We start from the raw sequence: 19,819 nt of genomic DNA on the forward strand, positions 1-19,819 counted from the left end.
AGATACTGTATTTCATATAGAGATTAATACACATGAAATATAACTTTCAGTCTAATGGGCCTAGAAGTGGAACTTTTTATGTCACACAGCACTAAGTAGTATTCAATAAATATTAAAAGTGGACATTATTCTCTCTAACTTAGTAGCCTTGTTGCCAAATTTTGAGAGTTCCTTCAGTACACTTGACTATGTACTGAAATTCTTGAGTTTCCTTTCTATGCATCACCACTGTCCTTAAGGCATAAAACAGAGGCACCATTAATATTGAGAAATGAAGAGCAAACAAGTTTACAATTATTTCCTATTGCAGCATCTATTCTTTTGCCCTGAATAGGGCGGAATGCTTCTGTACAGTATCAAAATGTACATAAGTATTTTTTGTTATATGAGTGGTGACAAACATGTCTTTGAACTTTCAATTGTCTTTGAACTTTCAATTGTCTGCCTAGGATGCGGAGGTAAGTACTGGTTGATAGAAAATAATAGAATAGGGGAGTCGGGCTGTAGCGCAGCGGGTTAAGCGCAGGTGGCGCGAAGTACAAGGACCGGCATAAGGATTCCGGTTCGAACCCAGGCTCCCCACCTGCAGGGGAGTCGCTTCACAGGCGGTGAAGCAGGTCTGCAGGTGTCTATCTTTCTCTCCTCCTCTCTGTCTCCCCCTCCTCTCTCCATTTCTCTCTGTCCTATCCAACAATGACAACAACAATAATAACTACAACAATAAAACAACAAGGGCAACAAAAGGAAATAAATAAATAAAATAAATAAAAAAAAGAAAATAATAGAATGTCTGAGACTTACTGGAATCATTTTTTTATATTAATCTAAAATCATATAAGATATCTCTTCTTAAGAGAGAATAGTTGATGAATTATACAAGTCAAACTGTGTGGAAATACTTACACTAACTCTTGTTTAGCATAATGGGAAATCCTCCTTATTCATTGATTTATCAAATGCTCAGAAGATTTCTGCAAACACAGTGTCATAATCCTGATGGTGCAGTGGGGACTAAAAGAAGTTACAAAATTTGCTTCATTAATTGACTAGCATTCTGAAGCTTATAAAATACAGATGATTCTGTCTTCTGTCTCCTACCATTCCCTTAACAGTGAGAAAAGAGAGAGAGAAAAGAGTAGGAGGGGATGGGGAGATGTGGAGGAGAAGAGGATGAGCTCCATTGAGGTAAGGAGGAAGGGAAATCAGAGTGGGAGAAAATGGATACTTGATTAGTAGACAAAAGTATAACTCAGAGTAAGAAGAATCCACTAGATTTTCTACTCTTTATAATTTAATCCATTGTCAAGTCATGTGGAAAACATTAGTGGTTGACTCAGTGGAACTTCCAGCAAAGCATACATTTTGAAAGTTGAGTGAGGCACCCGCCTTTGCTTGGTCTTGGAATAAAATCTGGGAAAAGATCAAAGTAAGACAAGAAGTTCAGGAAACACATTTTTTAACTGCCTGCAGGAGGAAACTTCACAACTGGAAAATGCAAGCCATTCCTGCCAACCCTGGAGCGAGGAAGCTTTACCTCATTAATCATAGCTGTCAGGTTCCTTTTTGTAAACAGTAAGCTGTTGACACACAAAATATCTTCTGTTTTTCATGGGAATGCTAAAAAATGGGAGATGGTGAAACATATAAACTATTCAAGTAACTACATATTAAAATAAAAATTATTACTAGATGTTGTGTCCTTACCAAATCCAAAGTGATACAAAATTCTGAAATGATTAGAAAACCTCAAAAGTTTTATAGTTAGTTACGCTTTCTCTATTTAAATCTCCTTGGAAGGGAAATAAAGAACAAATAGAAATAAATAGTGGTATTAAGAGTATATCAATAAAAGGAAGCTTTCTAAACTGTAGTGCAATCATAGCTATTTTTGTGAAATAGTCAACTACGAGGCATTTTGTTTTTCACTGAAAATCTCTACTTTCCCTTGATTGCAAACGTTAAGTAAAACAGACAGAATTTAAACTGGTAAGTAAAAGTAAGAGCTTCAAGACAAAGGGGCAGCCAGAGCTTGTATGTTGTTCCATATAATTTGGAAAGCAAATAAAATCCCATTCATACACATTTAGCCATATTACTCATGAGGACAGGTAGTCCAGACTCCAAGGGATGCAATGTTAGCATCATATTCAAAGAAGAAAGAAGAAATTACATCAAGATTTAGGAAATTAGATCAATACAGAATTATGAGGAAAATGACACAAATTTTGTTACAAAAGCAGTAGTGGGTCATATTAGAAGATGACTGAAACCAATTTCTGTCTTCTTCATCACTACTACCCTATTAGTCATAAATTCCTTTCACTTTTGTTTATCTGTAGTACACTTAGTCTCTGTGCCAATTCTGGGGTACAATGTAACATATCACCATATCATGCTTCTGCCATCTCTTATCAGTAAGCCACATAACCAAATGGTCTTCTTGCCTCCATTTTTTCTGTTCTATAGAAAATCTCCTAGAACCATTTTTTTTGTGTGTGAACCATATCTTATCACTCTTCTCAGACATCTAATATGTTCATATTAGAGTAATATACAAATGAAAATAAGATATTGAGTAATAGCTAAATATTCATTAGTACCCTATATAAGAAACTCACATATTATGCATAATATCTGTATATTATGCATAATATATACACATACCTAATTAGTACGTAAATAATAATCTAAAAAAGACCTAAAGGACCTCTAGTATATTAAAATTTAGACAATATGTACATTTCTTTCTTTTCCTTCTCCACTTCCTCTTCCTTTTCCCCTTTTTAAACCATTCAACACCCTGCAGAGGCAAATCTACTTTTCCAATGTTGTCTATCTAGTTCCTACATTGTCTAACCCCAGCTCTTCTAACTTTAAGCTATTCGTTCTTTGATTTATTCTGCTACAGTGACACTGGCTCAATCCCTTTCTCCTTTTAGACATATAAAGTTGTCTCTGCTTGAAGGACTCCGTACTTTTTGTTCTTTCACAGAGAACATTCTTTCCACTAATATTTACATTCTTGGCTTGTGACTCAAGATTTAAGGCTTACTTCATATATCTCCAATTTCCTGGCAGAGGTATTTGTTAACTATCTTATGTATAATAGTACACATCACTTCCTCTCACTATATTGTATATATTTTCATTTGTTTGTTGTCTCTTCCTCTGCTAGAAGAGTTCTAATGAATTCACTAATGTTATTCATTGAAATGTAAGATTAAAAAAGGCATGAGTTTTTGTCTGGCTGCTGTATCTTAGAGTATTGCAGGATTCATAGGAGAGCTTTATTAAATGTAGTTTGAATGAATGAGTGAAAGGCAGTAATGCAAAATAATTAATAATAGTATCTGGACAAAGAATTATTTTATGTGGATTCAAAACACTTTGAGTAACATTTCTAACTGTAAATGTTGGTTATGATCATCAATTGGTGGATGCTATTAGTGGTCCTAGTTAGTATAGCACCTACAGAAGTGGATTATATTTCAAAGTGATAAAATATGTGAAAGTGCTAGGAAAATGTAATATCAATCAGTATTGTTGCTTTTACATAAAGAATCAGAATGCCACATACAGGTATAAGGAACTTGTACTTTTCTCAACATAAAACACAAAATCAAGTAGAAAAGAACATTCTTTGAAATTAAATTTGAATTTTTTCAGTTGTGGAAATCATATGATGAAACTGTTTATTTCACAGCTATTTGTCATAGATACTAAGTTAGGAAAGGAGTTAAGAAATCAGATGTTCATCCTTCTAATAGCATTATTAATGGTTGCATGCATAGTCGAAGAGACAAATTGCCTGTATTTGATGTTTGATTCCATCCTGTATTTCTGTGAGATCTTGAGTAAGTATCTGTGTTGTATGTTTCATATTGGTTTGGTCTCCTTCCCCCCACCTATGGGAGAAATTGGTTTGGCCCTTGCTAGTTTGGCCTTACTTTCTCCCCGCCCCCTATGCTACAGAGTTCCGGAGTTCTTGGCATGCCGGCGTGAGGAGATGGAACACAGATCTGTGTGGTGATTAGTTTAAGGGTCTCTCTCTGTCGCCAGAGCAGAAAGACAGGAGAGCTCATGTTTGTCCACTCGTGAATAAAGCTTCTCTGCCCAGCCATGTGTCTCTGGTCGTCTCTGTCTACTGCCACAAAGCTAGCCAGGCCTACTGGAGCCCCAAACTCTAAGGGCAAATAGCGCCCTCTTGAACCTGACCTGCGCATCTTTCAGATAAGTGAAGACAATTTGGCTACCTATGCACTATGGCCTTCTCTTCTGCTTGTGAAGAGATCTCCAAAGGCCTCTGCCCTTTCTTCATGAGACTGTTTCTCTGTTTCTGGAACATTTTGTTCTGTGCCACACTGTGGTTTCTGCCCAATGCCAGCCCACAGGAGCTGGCTTTCCGCTGCGTGGCGCAGGCCATTGGGCGTGGGCTCCCTCCATGCTGCTTGGCCACTGAGAACAGGGCACCAGACATGGCGGGCAAGGCCCATCATGGCTGCCACCCCAGGGCACCTCGGCCTGCGCCTTCTGCACGGCTGGCCTGCCCGCCCTCCTGCTATGAAGTCTAGACAGATACCAGACCACCTGGAGACCGCGGGCTCCCTGCCGAAGTTGGGCCCCCTGGCCAAGATCCCAAACCTGGGTCTGAAGGCAGATGAGCTAGAATACACAGAGATTCGTCCAGAGATCGCAACCTACAATTCCTAGAAGTGGAGCTGCGCGGGAGGCCACCTCTGGATGGTGACCCCTCCCCCAACAACTAAGACAGTATAGATCTAAATTCATGTTTAAAACGACATGTCTTCGTAACAAAGGTTTCTCTCCTTGTGTATTAAAGACCATGCTTACATGTGTGTTTAAAGTTTGGTAAACATTAACTTTAAGGTTAAAAATGTAACTTTAAGGCTATATTCTTACCAGACAGAGTTAAATAAAAAAGGTTTCAACATAGTTCTCATAAAGACAAAATTAACTTACATTTAAAGTCTGAGTTAAAAATTAGTTAAAAATCAATATATTTTAACTAAGTTGGTCAAAAAAAAACCTGCACACACCTATGGTGTGTCTACATCTTGAATGGGTGTAACAAAAGGTTAAAAGGATGCTGTTGATATGTAAAACTCTCAAATTCCTTCTCAATTATAAATGTTAGATTGCACTATGGTTATTCTAATGATTCTCATGCATGAGGCTTTTTTCTTTCCATGCTTCTTATGTTTACCCTTTCACATTCTATTGTTTAAACTTTAAACAACCTTAAAATCATACTAAAAAAGACTTCCAATTGTAATAGAGTTATCAATTGTGATAAACTTCTAACCTGCTACAAGTTTTGTTTCATACTAAGTAAATTGCAGCTGTCAGGTTCTCTACAGAAAAGCGGAATTTCAGCAGCTGACCTTCCTCATACAACTTTCCACCCCCTGGCATTCTTCCATGGACATCTGCTTTAGACTGGCATTTCTATCGGACTCACTGGTACAACTCTTAGACACTTTGCACAAAACTAGCAGCTTCCCTTTATGCTGCTGGGTTTCTCAAAGACTGACTGGAGCCAGCTGCCTCGAGACTCTAGGCCATATCCCCACCCCCATGCTAGGTAATGCCCACAGAGAAAAAAAAATGCCCGTCGAGGCAAGTAACGCCCCCCCCAGAGGCAAAAAAACGCCCCCCTCAGGCCTTCCCTTGGCAACACACTGGTTCTTGTCTTACATGTTCCTCCATGTTTGTGCCAGTTTCTTTTTTGAAAATGCCTGTACGATATAGGTTTCTGTTCACCCCACACCCCTGATACTGTGGTCATTTAGTTAAAAAGAAAAGGAGGAATTGTTGTATGTTTTATATTGGTTTGGTCTCCTTCCCCCCACCTATGGGAGAAATTGGTTTGGCCCTTGCTAGTTTGGCCTTACTTTCTCCCCGCCCCCTATGCTACAGAGTTCCGGAGTTCTTGGCGTGCCAGCGTGAGGAGATGGAACACAGATCTGTGTGGTGATTAGTTTAAGGGTCTCTCTATGTCGCCAGAGTAGAAAGAGAGAGGAGAGCACATGTTTGCCCGCTCGTGAATAAAGCTTCTCTGCCCAGCCATGTGTCTCTGGTTGTCTCTGTCTACCGCCGTGAAGCTAGCCTGGCCTGCTGGAGCCCCGAACTCTATGGACATATCTGTTTTCAGTTTTTTTAACCAACAATTCATAAACTTAAACTATATCTGAAATACCACCTTGGGAGGATTATAGAAGATAATACATTGAAAAAACAATGAGCAATAGATAAGAGTCTGTACTTTATTTATACTGCAAATAAAGTAACTAAATTTCAAAGCATTTCAGTGACATGTTCAAAGTCATTAATGCAGGGTGGAGTAATATATAAAATCCAAAGTATAACACTCTGGACATATTTAAGCACTGAAAAATATTTTGCAACTAAGACTATCTAACACCAAGAGTAGGTTTTGGCTACAACATGATGTATTATTGTAATATAATTTAAAAATGTGCAAACATAGGTAATTATGTCAATTACTGAGAGAACATACACCAAAGTGAACATATTAGTTATATGATGAGGAGGGTTTGAGAATTTGAATTTTTTTTTGTATTTTGTTGCTGTGCTTTGCCATTTTATTATTAAAATTCTGCAAGTATGATTATTATAATCAGAAAAAAATGCTGTTGCCTGGTTTGAGTCCCCTGCTCCCCACCTACATGGGGTCACTTTACAAGCTGTGAAGCAGATCTGCTGGTGTCTATCTTTTTCTCTTTCTCTCCATCTTCCCATTCTCTCTCAATTTCTCTCTCCTATCCAAAAAATGGCCACAGAATCCATGGATTTGTGTGGCAGGCACCGAGCCCCAGCACTAACCTTGAGGAAGAGAGAGAGAAACACACACACACACACACACACAGAGAGAGAGAGAGAGAGAGAAATTTGCTGTTGGAAAACTAAAACAACAATAATAAACAGTAACAATATCCCTTATATCTCTTGAATGTGTGATATGTGTGATTATAACAAATCTTTATTTACTATAAAGAATGCAACCTTTTATTTTCCAACATTTCCAGTGTAGACTCTTGCTGTTCACTTTTAATCAGGCACAAGTTCCAATATGCTCTGCTACTTGTTCTAATTCTTTAAAAAAATTTTTTATTATCTCTATTTATTGGATAGAGAAGCCAGAAATGGCGAGGGTAGGAGAGAGAGGGAAAGAAAAAGAGAGACACCTGCAGCACTGTTTCACCACTTGCAAAGCTTTCCTCCTGTAAGTGGAGGTTGGGGGTTTAAACCTGGGTCTTTGAGCACTGCAACATGTGAGCTCAACCAGGTACACCACGACCAGGCCCCCTTGTTCTAATTCTTTATGAAGGTATCAGATTCCTAACAAGAGTGTATACTATTTTTGTCCTGGGTATCTTATTTGGTACACTTTAAAATATTTGATAAATGACTAATCTATTGATATTCTAACTCTGGATATAGTAATTCTAAGGATTGGTCCAGGTCCAAAATATTCAGATGATTTTTAGAATCCTACTCTCTGTATTGATGAATATTTGCAATGTATTTCTGTATTCTATTTCTACTCAATACAACATTTTGTCTCCAATTGTTTTCCCTCTTACAGTAAAACATTGTTGAACCTGTACTTAGTATTTATAGTTCATACCTAAGTATTATTCCTATTAATAAAATGTTAATAATCATTTTCTGAAAAATTCCTCTGGGAAATTTCACCTTCCTACCCTTTAGGGCAATTTCATATGTTTAGGTAGTTTCTATAGGATACTTTTATTGCTTGTTAAAATAACTTATACTTTAAAATTTCAAGCTTGCCTCAGAAAGTTTTTAGCCTGTTTCCTTAACATAGTTGTAAATGAGAGTATAAAAGGCAGTGAAATGTAGGTGAGCTATTAGACAGCTTCTCAGTATTGTCTGCCATTGTAACACACTCATAACCTGCAATGGATTCTCTGAAATAGTCTTCACTTATTAAAGAGTCTAACAGGGAGCTGGGCAGTGGTGCACCTGGTTAATTGCATATATTATTATGTGCAAAAACCAGGGTCAAGCCCCTACTCCCCACCTGTGGGGTGAATGCTTTACAAGCAGTGAAGCAGGTCTACAGGTCTCTCTCTCTATCCCCACCTCTCTTTCAACCTCCCTTCTCCTCTCAGTTTCTCTCTGTCCTGTCAAATAAAAACAGAAAGGGGGGGGGGGAACAGCAACCAGGAGAAGTGTATTCTTAGTGAGAGGGGAAAAAAGAGGCTAACATGACCAAGTACCCTTCATCCTAGATAGACAGGTACCTACCTACAAAAATCTACATCTATGGAAGTTTTCACATAATTATATGGGAGCCTTTACCACTCCTTGCAGTCATTTCTATTTGTTTCTTTCTTTTATTTTTTATTTGATAGGACAGAAAAAAAATTAGAGAGGTGGAGAAAGGAGGGAAGGAGAAGAAGGGAACAGAGACACCCACAACACTGCTTCACCACTTACTAAGTAAGCTTCTTCCCCCTCTGAAGGTTGGAGCACGTAGCTTCAGCCTAGGTCCTTGGACAAGGTAACATGTGCACTTAACCTGGTGTGCCACTGCCTGCTCACTGGGTAATTTGTTAACCAAAGCAAGCAGTTTCTGATTACCAGCAACTAAACTTAATGGCTTAGGCTTGGCAACATTTAAAGTGAGTGAATAGTGTTTTCAGTGGCCACTCCTCTCCACATTCTTCATTTATTTTGTTTCACATCCCACTGATATCAAACCAAATGAAAAATGAAGGCATAGTTAAGCATATAGGATACTGTGAATCTTGGGAAATTTATCTTACTTTCTGAGTGACAGTTATAAAAATAATGATAATAACAGTAGCAGTAATAACAACTGACATTTATTGGATATTTACTGTGTCTGTTTTTAGCATTTGGCATGTATTGATTCCTTCTTAAAATAATTTCCTTGGGGACGGGCTACAGAGTAGCACAGCTGCATCTCTCCAGTCTCTCCAGTCAACTAAGACTAATAAAGAAGATCACCTGAAAACACAAGTCAAGACTCAGAATACTTTGAGAACTCACCAAGTAATGGGTGAGTGTAAACACATATAGGTTGTGTACATAGAGGGGCTTAAGGAGAGATTCCTGGAGCTGAAAGCCTGTATTTAGTCAGGAGAAACTGGTAACAGTCCAGATATTTGCCAGTTGAAGCACCACCTCTGGTCTGAGTTTTATCAACAAATAAACTGCTGACAGGAGGAGAGGACCCCATAAGACTCACCAAGTACAACTGTGAGTCTTCATTGCTATTGTCCCTTGGAAGCTGAAGTAGCAACAGGGAGGCCCTATGCTGACATTGGGGGGGGGGGGGAGAGACCAGATCAGGAAACTCAGGAGAAGACAGACACTCCCAGTGGCCTAGAAGTGGGTCTATGTAGTGGCAGCCTTTCCACATTGTTCTACTTAGGAACACAATGAATAATTTCTTCAGAACTATGAAATACAAAGAGAATTTGTTTAGAAACTCACAGGACCAAGCACTGCTGGTTATGGCTGCTATTAGAGTAGCTGAAATGGTCCTGGGGCTTTTGACCCTTGGGGCATGGGAATCTCTGCTTAAACAACATGATATCTCTCCCTCACCCTGTGCTATCTCTAGGTTAGAAGTGAGTAATTTAGCTAAAATATCTATTTATAGTGAAAAGCCTGCAAACTTCCATAGCCCACAGAAAAGATAAAAAACAAAAGAGGGTTTGACAGCCACCATGATTCACCTCAAGAATTGACACAATATTGAAACAACTGTTAATTTCTATAACTGTAAACTCTCTAAGTACCTTACTTAGATACAAATCAATCCAGGCAAGTGTGATTAGTGAATTGAATAGTTTCGAAAGAGGGACCTCATAACACACCATATACAATGATTAAACTAAGAAGAAACATGGAGAAATTAATCATAACAAAAGCCCAGATAAACCCTCCCCCCCAAAAGTAGGAACATATAAGAATAAGGACATGATTCAAACACCAATTGAGGTATTAGTCACAAAAGTGAGGAAAGAGTTTGAAAGTAATATCATCAGAAATGGGGAAACAATAAGTGAAACTCTGAAACAAAACACTATCTCCAGGTAATTAAAGAGCTGAAAACTGAAATAGCTGAGCTAAGAGCACAGCTAGCTAAACAAGCTAATACAGTATCAGAACAGGGTAACAGAACAGCTGAGCTACAGAAAGCAACAGTAGGGAGAGAGAATAGAATAAATTAGGCAGAAAACAGAATTAGCAAGATTGAGGATGAACTAGAGAAAACTAAGAAAGAAGTAATGAAAAGGAATAAGGATAAAGAAAGGATCCTGAAGGCTGCAAAAGAAAAACAAAGAGTCACAGAGAAAAACCTGTAAGATTGGCAGCAAATTTTCCACACAAACACTAATGGCCAGAAGAGAATGGCAAGATATATATTGAGCTCTAAATGAGAAAGGCTTTCAACCAAAACAACTGTTTTCTGCTAGACTGTCATTCAAACTAGATGGAGGCATGAAAACCTTCTTTGACAAGCAACAATTGAAGGAATCAAGTATCACCAAGCCTGCCCTACAAAAATTTCTGAAAGTTCTCCTATAAACAATCAGATCACCATAATCATGCCATCTAACTGGACACTTTAAAATTTTAGAATAATGAAATTACAATATCTTGTATTTATAATATCAATAAATATCAGTAGCCTGAAGTCACCTATTAAAAGGCACAGAGTAGCAAGATGTATGAGAAAACACAACCCACCCATATGCTGTCTGCAGGAATCCCACCTAACTCAACAAGACAAACACAGTCTCAAAGTGAAAGGATGGAAATCTACCATATAAGTCAATAGACCCCCCAAAAAGGGCAGGAACAGCTATTCTTCTGAGATCAGTGGAAACTGGGAGTGTTCAGGGTATTATGGCCTTACACAGGAATAGCTATTCTCAGTCTAACATGATAGAGCTTAAAATAAAGAAAATTGAAAAAAAAACAAACAGGGATGAACATTACTTCATGCTCAGAGGATCAGTCAATCAAAAGGTCTTAACTATTATTAACATCTATGCACCCAATGAGAGACCATATAAATACGTCAAATATCTACTGAAAGAACTACATCAATATATTAACAGCAACACAGTAATAGGGGATTTCAACATCCCTTGGATATTAGACCAGAAACTACCAAATACTTAGAAGGAAATATTGGCAGAACTCTTTTCCATATAAATTTTAAAGGCATCTTCAATGAAATGAATCCAATTAAATAAAAAATTAAATAAAGTTGAATAATAAACACAAAGCAGAATTTGGACTGGGTCTAGTGTACTGCACCAAAATAAAGTACTGTAAGGTAGAGGTGGGAGGTTAATGTCCTGGAACATGAATGGCAGAGGAGGCCTAGAGGGGGGTTGAATTATTATGTGGAAAACTGAGAAATGTGTACACGATAGAGGGCATAATGGTTATGCAAAGAGACTCTTATTCCTGAGGCTCCAAAGTCTCAGGTTCATGGTGAATTCACCTTCTTTTACTCCATCTTGGATGGAGCTTGAAGATATCATGTTAAATGAGATAAATCAGAAAGAAAAGGATGAATATGGGATGATCTCACTCATAGACAGAAGTTGAAAAACAAGATCAGAAGGGAAAACTAAGCAGAACTTGGATTGGAGTTGGTGTATTGCACCAAAGTAAAAGATTCTGGGGTGAGAGGAGAGGGTTCAACTCCTGAAATATTATAGCAGAGGAGGACCTAGTGGGCACTGTATTTTTATGTGGAAATATTACGCTTATACAAACTATTGTGTTTAACTATTGACTTTAAACCATTAACCCCCCAATAAAGAAAGAAAAAAAATCTTCACAGTTTCTTTTTAGAATTCAGGGAACTAACACAAGCATTCTCTTACTAGTGTCTGACTGAAAATATGAATTATCCAGGAAGGTGAGCAAGTTTGTTGTTATTACAACTACAACAATTATCATTGATAATAGTAAATAAAACAAAATTGTAATAGGATTTTTAAAACTTTTGTTTAATAAAAGTCTAAAGGTTTTATAATAAACATGAATTATCTGCCACCTACAATCGGGTTCAGTACCTGACAGACGTTAAGTGATCAACAAAGATTTGTGAAAATTAGTATACTGAATTATTTGTCTATTTCTGTAAGTAAATTTCTCTGGAAGAAAAGTATGTCTGGGCCAGGTGGTAGTATACCTGGCTGAGTTAATAAATTCTGGGTTTAAACCTCTGGTTCCCTGCATGAGGGAAGCTTCACAAGCAGTGAATCAATGCTAAAGCTTCCTCTTTCTCTCTCTTGCTCTCACTCTTTCCCTTGTCATTTTCTCTCTGCCCTATCAAATTAAAAAATAGGGGGAGGGAAATAAATAAAGAAAAAGAAAAGATGGCAGCTGGGAGTGGTGGATTCATTGTGTGAGCTTTAAAGAAGAGCTCTTTAGAGAGAACCATGGTTGCAAAAAAAAAAAAGTAGTTTATTCAGATTTTCAGAGTATTTCAAGATCAATCAAACAAACAAACAAACAAAAAGCTGCATCAAAAGATAATTTTTCAGTGTATGAGTAAGAATCTTAATAACAATAACAAAGGAGAGGAAAGAAAATATTGTGAGGGGCTGGCTCCATCCATGAGAAGATTTGAAAAAAGTGTTGTGAAGGTAGAGCCCCTTGGTTGGCAGTCTTGGAAGGTTCCTCTTCTGACATGAAAATTTCCTTTCTGCTTTCTGACATAATTGCTATAAACAGTAGGATTATTGGCTATACATCTAGCCTTTAATGGATGATTCAGTTTCAGATCATTTCATTTTGTTTTTATAGGAAGCAGAGTGTTAGCACTGGAAAGAACTTTGTACATAAGCTATATTAGTTTTTTTTTTTAATCTGTAGAGGTGTCACCACTCTTTTTCCTATACCTAGGGAAGACATTTTTTATTAGTAATTAGTGATTTACAAAATTATAAGATAATAAGAGTATAATTCCATAGCGTTCCCATCATCAAATTCCCTCCATTGGAAACTGCAATAGTTCTCCGTAGGTCACAGATATGAATTGACAATATCTGTCTACCTCTCTATCTTTCTATCTATCTATCTATCATCTATCTATATCACCTGTATCTATCTATCTTTATCTTTTACCCATTTTTATTTGCTTCTATAGCCTTGCCTTCACTTCCTCTCTTCACACTGACACCTATTTAGTATGGGAAGGCATCTTTAATTGGGATGCTACATGTGTGCCTTGTAAATCTTTTCTCATGAAACCTTTATCAATTGATTGAAATTAGTGTGCATAGTAACACCAGGTTTCCTTGGGGGTGGGTATTTGCACACTCAATTGAGTGTGCATGTTATAGTGTCTAATGACCAGGGTTCTCAACCTACAGGGGGGTAGCTTCACAAGTGATGAAGCAAATGTGCAAATATCTCTCATTCTCACTCTATCTCCCTGTCCTCCCAGTCACTCTCAATTTCTCGGTCCACAATAAATTAATTAAATTTAACATAAAATTTTCCATACTATCATTTGTCTAATATCCTCCTGTGATAGTTGGGTAAATCAAGGAGACAATATTTAAGGCATCTATAGATTAGACCTGAGCACTGTTAAGCAGGATAACTTTGAGATAGCAAGGATGTGATTGAAAACATTTGTTTTTCCTTGGTTTTCCCATTGTTTTTTCTATCTTTCACAGAATGAAGAAGGAAGATCTTTTTTTTTTTTTTTTTGGTATATCATTAAAATGGCTGTTGAAGAGTGAATTATAAACATTTATTTTCCATAGGTAGATTATACATATATGTGTGCAAGATAGACATATTTAAGGTAAGGGTGAAGGTTGACTTTGGAAACTTATGAAAATTCCACATTTCCACCTTTTGAAAACCGTTAATTAAATAACATTAACCTGGTTCAAATTTACTAAAAAATCATTGTAGTTACTATTATTTTGACTGGAAATATCCCTATGTATTATAAAGGAAAATATAGTGTGAGCCTTGTTATAAATGTATCCAGTTGCTTCCATAAGAAATGGAGAAAATTGAAGTCATTAGGCTAACCGGTAGTGATGAGATTATGGCACAGGCTAGATTATTATTAGTTATTTTTTAGGATGGTAAGAATGATCAAAAAGGGATGATTGATTTCCTGTGTATAACTACCCTTCTGACTTCATTATTATTTTTAGTCTAAGTAATGTAATTCAAATTCCATTCTCCTCTTTCTTTTCTCATTGCCTTTCCTTCTTTTTCTTGCAATAGTAAAGCTATGGCTATAAATTGGAAAATAAGTCAGTATTATATGAGAACATATTTATTAGCTGAATAAACAAGCTTAATTAAGGAATTATTAGAACTCCCACTACTTATATTACAAGTTTCCAATAAGCAAAGAGAAGACTGACCCCTATATTAGAAAGACTACATTAGCATCCTGCTGTGAGTTCAAATAATCTACAGACTTCTTTGTATTATACTATATTGCTGGTAAATTGATGACAGAGACATATAAATACAATAACAGGCACTACTAATCAGCATATCAGCATGAGTGTGTGACCACCATAAAGCTTATATTTTGTAATTGTAATCACTTTAACATAAACCCACAAAAGTTCCTCAGCATTATTTCCAAAAAGGATGACTTGCACATAATTTCCAGACAATACTCTAACCAGAATAAAAATTCTTAAAAGCAAAACCTTTAAGACCATGGTTAATAAATTAGAAAAGGAGAGGAAACAGGCTCCTTCCATGTTTGGGAGGCATGCAGAGGGCAGCACCACACATCAGAACTGAAGACAACTTTGGCAGCTTTCAGAGCCTGAGAGAGAAGGCTGAGAGTAAAAGAAGGGTTTGAACAAGGTTTGGGTATTTCCACACGTTCTCCAGGAAGCATAAGTTTAGTCTGTCTCCACTGCATAAACTATCCTTTCAGATGTGCTGAAATGTGTCTCTGCAGAGCTATAAAGTGCTCTTCAAAAGACCTGAGACAGACTTTACTTGTTCTCTCCAGGTGACAAATCAATAGTGATCATAAATAACATACCCAAACAGAACCTAAATCACTCAACTTTCACTTCTTTCTTAAGAGAACTTCAGGTACTTCTTCAGTTGCAAATCTAGATATTAGGAAATCATAGCTATAAGGGAGATGTAAACTCCCATTTCAGTGCCTCCTGCCCCCCTCCAAAAAGGAACTTGGCTTGTTGTCCTCTCCCAAACAATGTGCCTGTGTACCTAAATTTTAAGATAGTCATTTTTCAGCCGACCCAGCCGGGTCCCATGGCTTCTGATGGTCAAGGCCAGCAGCTCATATTTGTCTCTGAGTCCTGCAGAGATATCTAGTGTTTCCTTCAGTAGAGACCTGGTGTGAACCAGCATCCCTAAGAAATCCTCATTGAGTCTGCTCTCCTGCCGCCGGCTGTCCTGTTCCTGGCCCTGCTTGAACTTGCTTTCCAGCTCTGTGAGGGACTTGTCCGAGTTGGAGTAGGCATCCCCAATCTGGTGGGACTCCCGCTGCAGGTACTTGCTGTAGCTCTCTTCCCCATCCAAATCGTAGGAAATGCTCTTACTGATGCCCTCCAGAACGCGCCCAGCATCCTCCACCTGGCGGCCCAGCACAGTGAACTCCTCCCGCAGGGTGAGGCTTAGCAGACTGCTGGCCTGGCTCCCCTCCCCCTGGGAGCAGCGCTGGTGGTCACTCACCCTGAAGAGCAGTTGGCACTTCTCAGGATCATCATTCTCCTCATAGTCCCCATCAGGCACGAAGTAGTGATGCAGAGTCCCGTTGGACATCTCTGGGTGCAGGGGACCATCGAAATAGCCCTGACACAGGTGACAGAAGAAACTCAGCCAGAGAAACTTCAGGAACACCATTCTGGATGTTCAGAATGAAAATAGGGACTCCTGGAAAAGACTTAATTTGCCGTGGGGGGGGGGGGGGGATGAGATTCCTTTCTGAGTCAGTGCCTCCCTGAGATGACAGTAACCTCAGTTCCAGCCGGCTTGCAGCACCCTGGCTCCTTCTCCCCAGCTGACTTCATGTGGTGTTGGCAATGACGCCAGGGGAATACAGCCTGCAGTACTGGACTGTTGCTTATTCCGCATTCAGGCTAGAGCACAGCCAACCCTTTTCTGGAGGGATCTCTGGGCCAGGGCAGGGGGAAGCCCTCCTGCAGGGCTCTGGCGGGAAGCAGGCTCTGTTGTACCACTCTCACTCTTGGGTTTTCCTTCTGCTTTCAGGAGACAGAGCCTACTGCTGCAGAGAGAGCTCTTGCCCTCTGATATTATTGCACTCCAAGACTGGGTGGGAATGTGGAGCTTTCCTTAGTCTAATGTTATCCTGAGGATCTGTCTGCTCTCAAATTACAGCTGGTTTCGTCATTTGGAAGCTAGGGAACAAGTTTGTAAAGGAAACTCTCAACAGATCTCTGTTATTAAAGGTACAGAGTCTTTTTTAGGAGTGAAAGAGAGATCCTGCAAAATATCGGTAGAATTAAGCTCCAATGAGAAAAACGGGAAGAGGGTAAATAGAATTCCCACAACTGAAAGACTGGTTTGCTATTACCATGTAGGGTGAATGCCATTTTGCAGTTTTAAATAAGGATTGGTTTAGACTGAATTTGTTGAGTAAGTCTATTTTATTGCTAAGAGTTTGTTGGCTTTGAAGGCAGATGCAGGAAATAGAACTTATGTTTGGGAGTGGTTAGTGCTTCAAAATTTATAACAATTCTTTGGAAGTAATAGGTGCACAGAAAACTAATTATGGCTGGGGGAATAGCATAATGGTTATGCAAAAGGCTTTCGTTCATGAGGCTCTGAGGTCCCAGGTTCAATGCTTAGCACCATCTTAAGCCAGAGCTGAGATTCTCTCTCTCTCTCTCCCCCTCCCTCCTTCCCCTCTCTCTTTCTCTATATATGTATTTAGATAATATATATTAGTTAATTAAAAATTTATAAAATGTTAAAAAAGAAAATTGATTAATGCAAGGTTTCCTAATAAGCAGAAGACCAAAAACTGATACATAGGATTCTCCCAGGTTAACAAGCAACTTAACAACCAACATAATTGCTAAATTAAATAACAAAACTATCTATGCTAAGTTCTAGTGATGCAACTTTAATTAAACACCTTTACAGCCCTTGACTCTTCTGGACCACTTAAAAGTTTTTGAGGAATATAAGACTGGTACTATTACTGGTGCCATTTTCCCAGATGGAGAAACCAAAGAATTTAAGTATAAGAAAATTGTTATGGTCACAAAATTAAATTATAATTGTGTCAGTACTCATTAAGTTGCTGTATTCTGAATTTAACTCAGAATAATAAATGTTCCCCTCAAGTAATATTAGTTTCTGATTTATCAATTGAATAGGACATGTCCATCCCTCAGCTCATCTAATTCATCAACAAATGTTCATTCAGCATTTACTATATACAGTCTGTTTTAGTTACTACAGATAACACAGTGACTAAAATAGACTATTTCTTTCCATTCTGGAGCTTATCCTTGGGGTATTGAGAACTAACTTAAATAAACAAGATGTATTGCATATTGACCAGCTTTAAAACTGTGAAGAAAAAGATAGGGAAGGGGCAAAAAAAGACGAGGTACCATTCCTATTTCTATGCTTAGTTTTTCTTTCTGCCTTGAAATTCAGGTAGAATATGAATTTTAAAAAATGTGTTTTTTGGTATTATCTTTATGTATTTATTGGAGAGAAACAGAAATTGAGAGAGAAGAGGGAAATATATAGAGAGACAGAAAAACACCTGCAACATTGCTTCACCACTCACAAAGCTTTTCCCCCTGCAGGTGGGGACTAAGGGCTCAAACCTAGGTCCTTGTACATTGTAACGTGTGCTTGACCAGGTTTGCCACTACCCAGCCCTTGGAACATGCCTTTGACTTACACTTATTTCCCTCTCTGAATCGTAAGGGATTGGTGCCATCCAGAGACTGGGAGGCATTCAATTCTGATACTGTCGTAATGGTTGCCATTACCTTTACTGACATATACCACCTAGGCTTCTGTATAGACAATGAAAAATCTGGCTCACTAACTGTATACATGTGCAGGCATTTTTTGTTTTTAAAGCATGTCGACAGCATTTTATATTGTATCCAGATACTTGGCATCATAAAAATATAGAGTAAGTGTGTATGTGTGTGTGTGTGTGTGTGTGTATGTATGTGTGTGTGTGTGTGTGTGTGTGTGTGTGTGTGTATAACTAAAAGCTATGTCTTATTTCAGGGTGTTCCAGCAGAAAACTACAACTTTCTTCAATTAAAAGACTAGACTATTGGACTCAGGACTTATTTTGCTTCATCTTGTTTTCTCTGAGGCATTTGCAAGTGCCAACAGATAGATTCAAATTAGTGACTTGACCAAAGCATGTAAGAGAAATTTACTCTGATTCACTCTACTTGCACAATCTGTCCCTGATTTACTAATAAACACAGTTAAACACCTAATACTATTTGCCTCTACCTTCTATTTAGATCAGTATTAAAACGCTTCAAATATGCAAAAAATTTCAATCTATAAAGATTTTGCAGTATTGTTACAGAGGCAAGCATGTAAACAAGCACAGCCATAGTAAGAATGGCTAAGAATATTTGCTTTTCTTGCCATTACCTCATCTAGAGAAACATACCCCATTTTATTTCAGGAAGAAATCATTTTGGTGCAAGTAACTGAAAGTCTAATTTAATCAGAGGAAAGGCACAGAGGTTTATTACAGAAAGTACAGATTACACATTTTGCCTAGAGCTGGTCCAGAATCAAGTTTTTTTTTCCTCTCTCTCACCTCTCTCTCTCTCTCTCTCTCACACACACACACATAAACACACACACACACACACACACACACACACACACAATTTTTAGATTTATTTTCTCAACTTATATTTATTCTTGTGTGGTCACTTTCATTTATGGCTCCATGTTGGCTACCCATGAATTATGGGGCTAGAAGATTTCTTGTTTATTTTTAGCAGGAATAACAGCTCAGATTTCCTCATATTTGGAATGCAAGCTCAACACAAGAGTGCCTGTCTCAAATACATGAATTTGAGTCCAATCCCAAGCACCACATGAGAACTGCAGGGAAAACTCAAGTGGTGGAATTGTGCTTTTATCTAACACACATAGTATCCCCCCCAGCAGCCCCCCCAAAAAAATCCAGGAAAAACATCTGTTTCTCTAGCCCTAAAAATAGGGGAGGAGTTAAAATTCAGCCAGGAAGATGGCTCAGTGGCAAAGCACATGTGGAAAACCCTGGGTTCTTCCAGTGTCCACAGTTGATTGTAGCATTAATCCATCCTGAATTAGGCTGCTAGTAATTAGAGATTTGCTTTAAACCTCAAGGCTTAAGACAAGGCTTAAGAACCATTTCTGTGTCTGAGGTCCTAGTGCATGAAAACTGTATAGCTGCAAAATTGAAAGGCCAGTTTTAAAGGGGAGGCAGTATGAGATTTGATCGTTTATAATAGTAACTATAAATGTCCTTCCTTACCCATATTTTTGTTTTTATTAGCCACTTCTGAAAAATCTCAGCAACCTTTTACAGTAGTATATTGCTAAGTGTTTAACAGCTGACTCAGGAGAAGACAAAAGTCCTTATTTAAATGTAGAACTTGTGGGGTGGAGTGTACATGTTACAATGTGCAAAGACCTAGGTTCAAGCAACTGGTCCCCCCCCCCCCCCCTGCCTGCAGGAAGGAGGGAAGCTTTGTTAATGGTGAAGTAGTGCTCT

General features: G+C 38.2%; 2 protein-coding genes across 2 annotated transcripts in view; both read right to left on the bottom strand.

Moving 5' to 3' along the window:
- The window catches only part of BBOX1 (gamma-butyrobetaine hydroxylase 1), a 116,530-nt gene extending 100,629 nt beyond the window's left edge, over positions 1–15,901 (bottom strand). The window contains exon 1 of the mRNA XM_007537319.3: positions 15,766–15,901. The gene's annotated coding sequence lies outside the window, so the exon portion shown is untranslated. The remainder of the gene's footprint in view (positions 1–15,765) is intronic.
- FIBIN (fin bud initiation factor homolog) lies at positions 13,807–16,408 on the bottom strand. The gene has a single exon (XM_016194389.2). It carries the CDS (start codon positions 15,934–15,936, stop codon positions 15,298–15,300), a length of 639 nt encoding a protein of 212 aa, XP_016049875.1. The 5' UTR covers positions 15,937–16,408; the 3' UTR covers positions 13,807–15,297.
- Between the last annotated feature and the right edge of the window lie 3,411 nt (positions 16,409–19,819).

The sequence above is a fragment of the Erinaceus europaeus genome, chromosome 17 (genome assembly GCF_950295315.1).
Source record: "Erinaceus europaeus chromosome 17, mEriEur2.1, whole genome shotgun sequence".
Classification (NCBI taxonomy): domain Eukaryota; kingdom Metazoa; phylum Chordata; class Mammalia; order Eulipotyphla; family Erinaceidae; genus Erinaceus; species Erinaceus europaeus.

What these genes read in the sequence shown, in the direction of transcription:
- FIBIN (XM_016194389.2), bottom strand. Translation starts at nt 15,936, where the DNA reads ATGGTGTTCCTGAAGTTTCTCTGGCTGAGTTTCTTCTGTCACCTGTGT.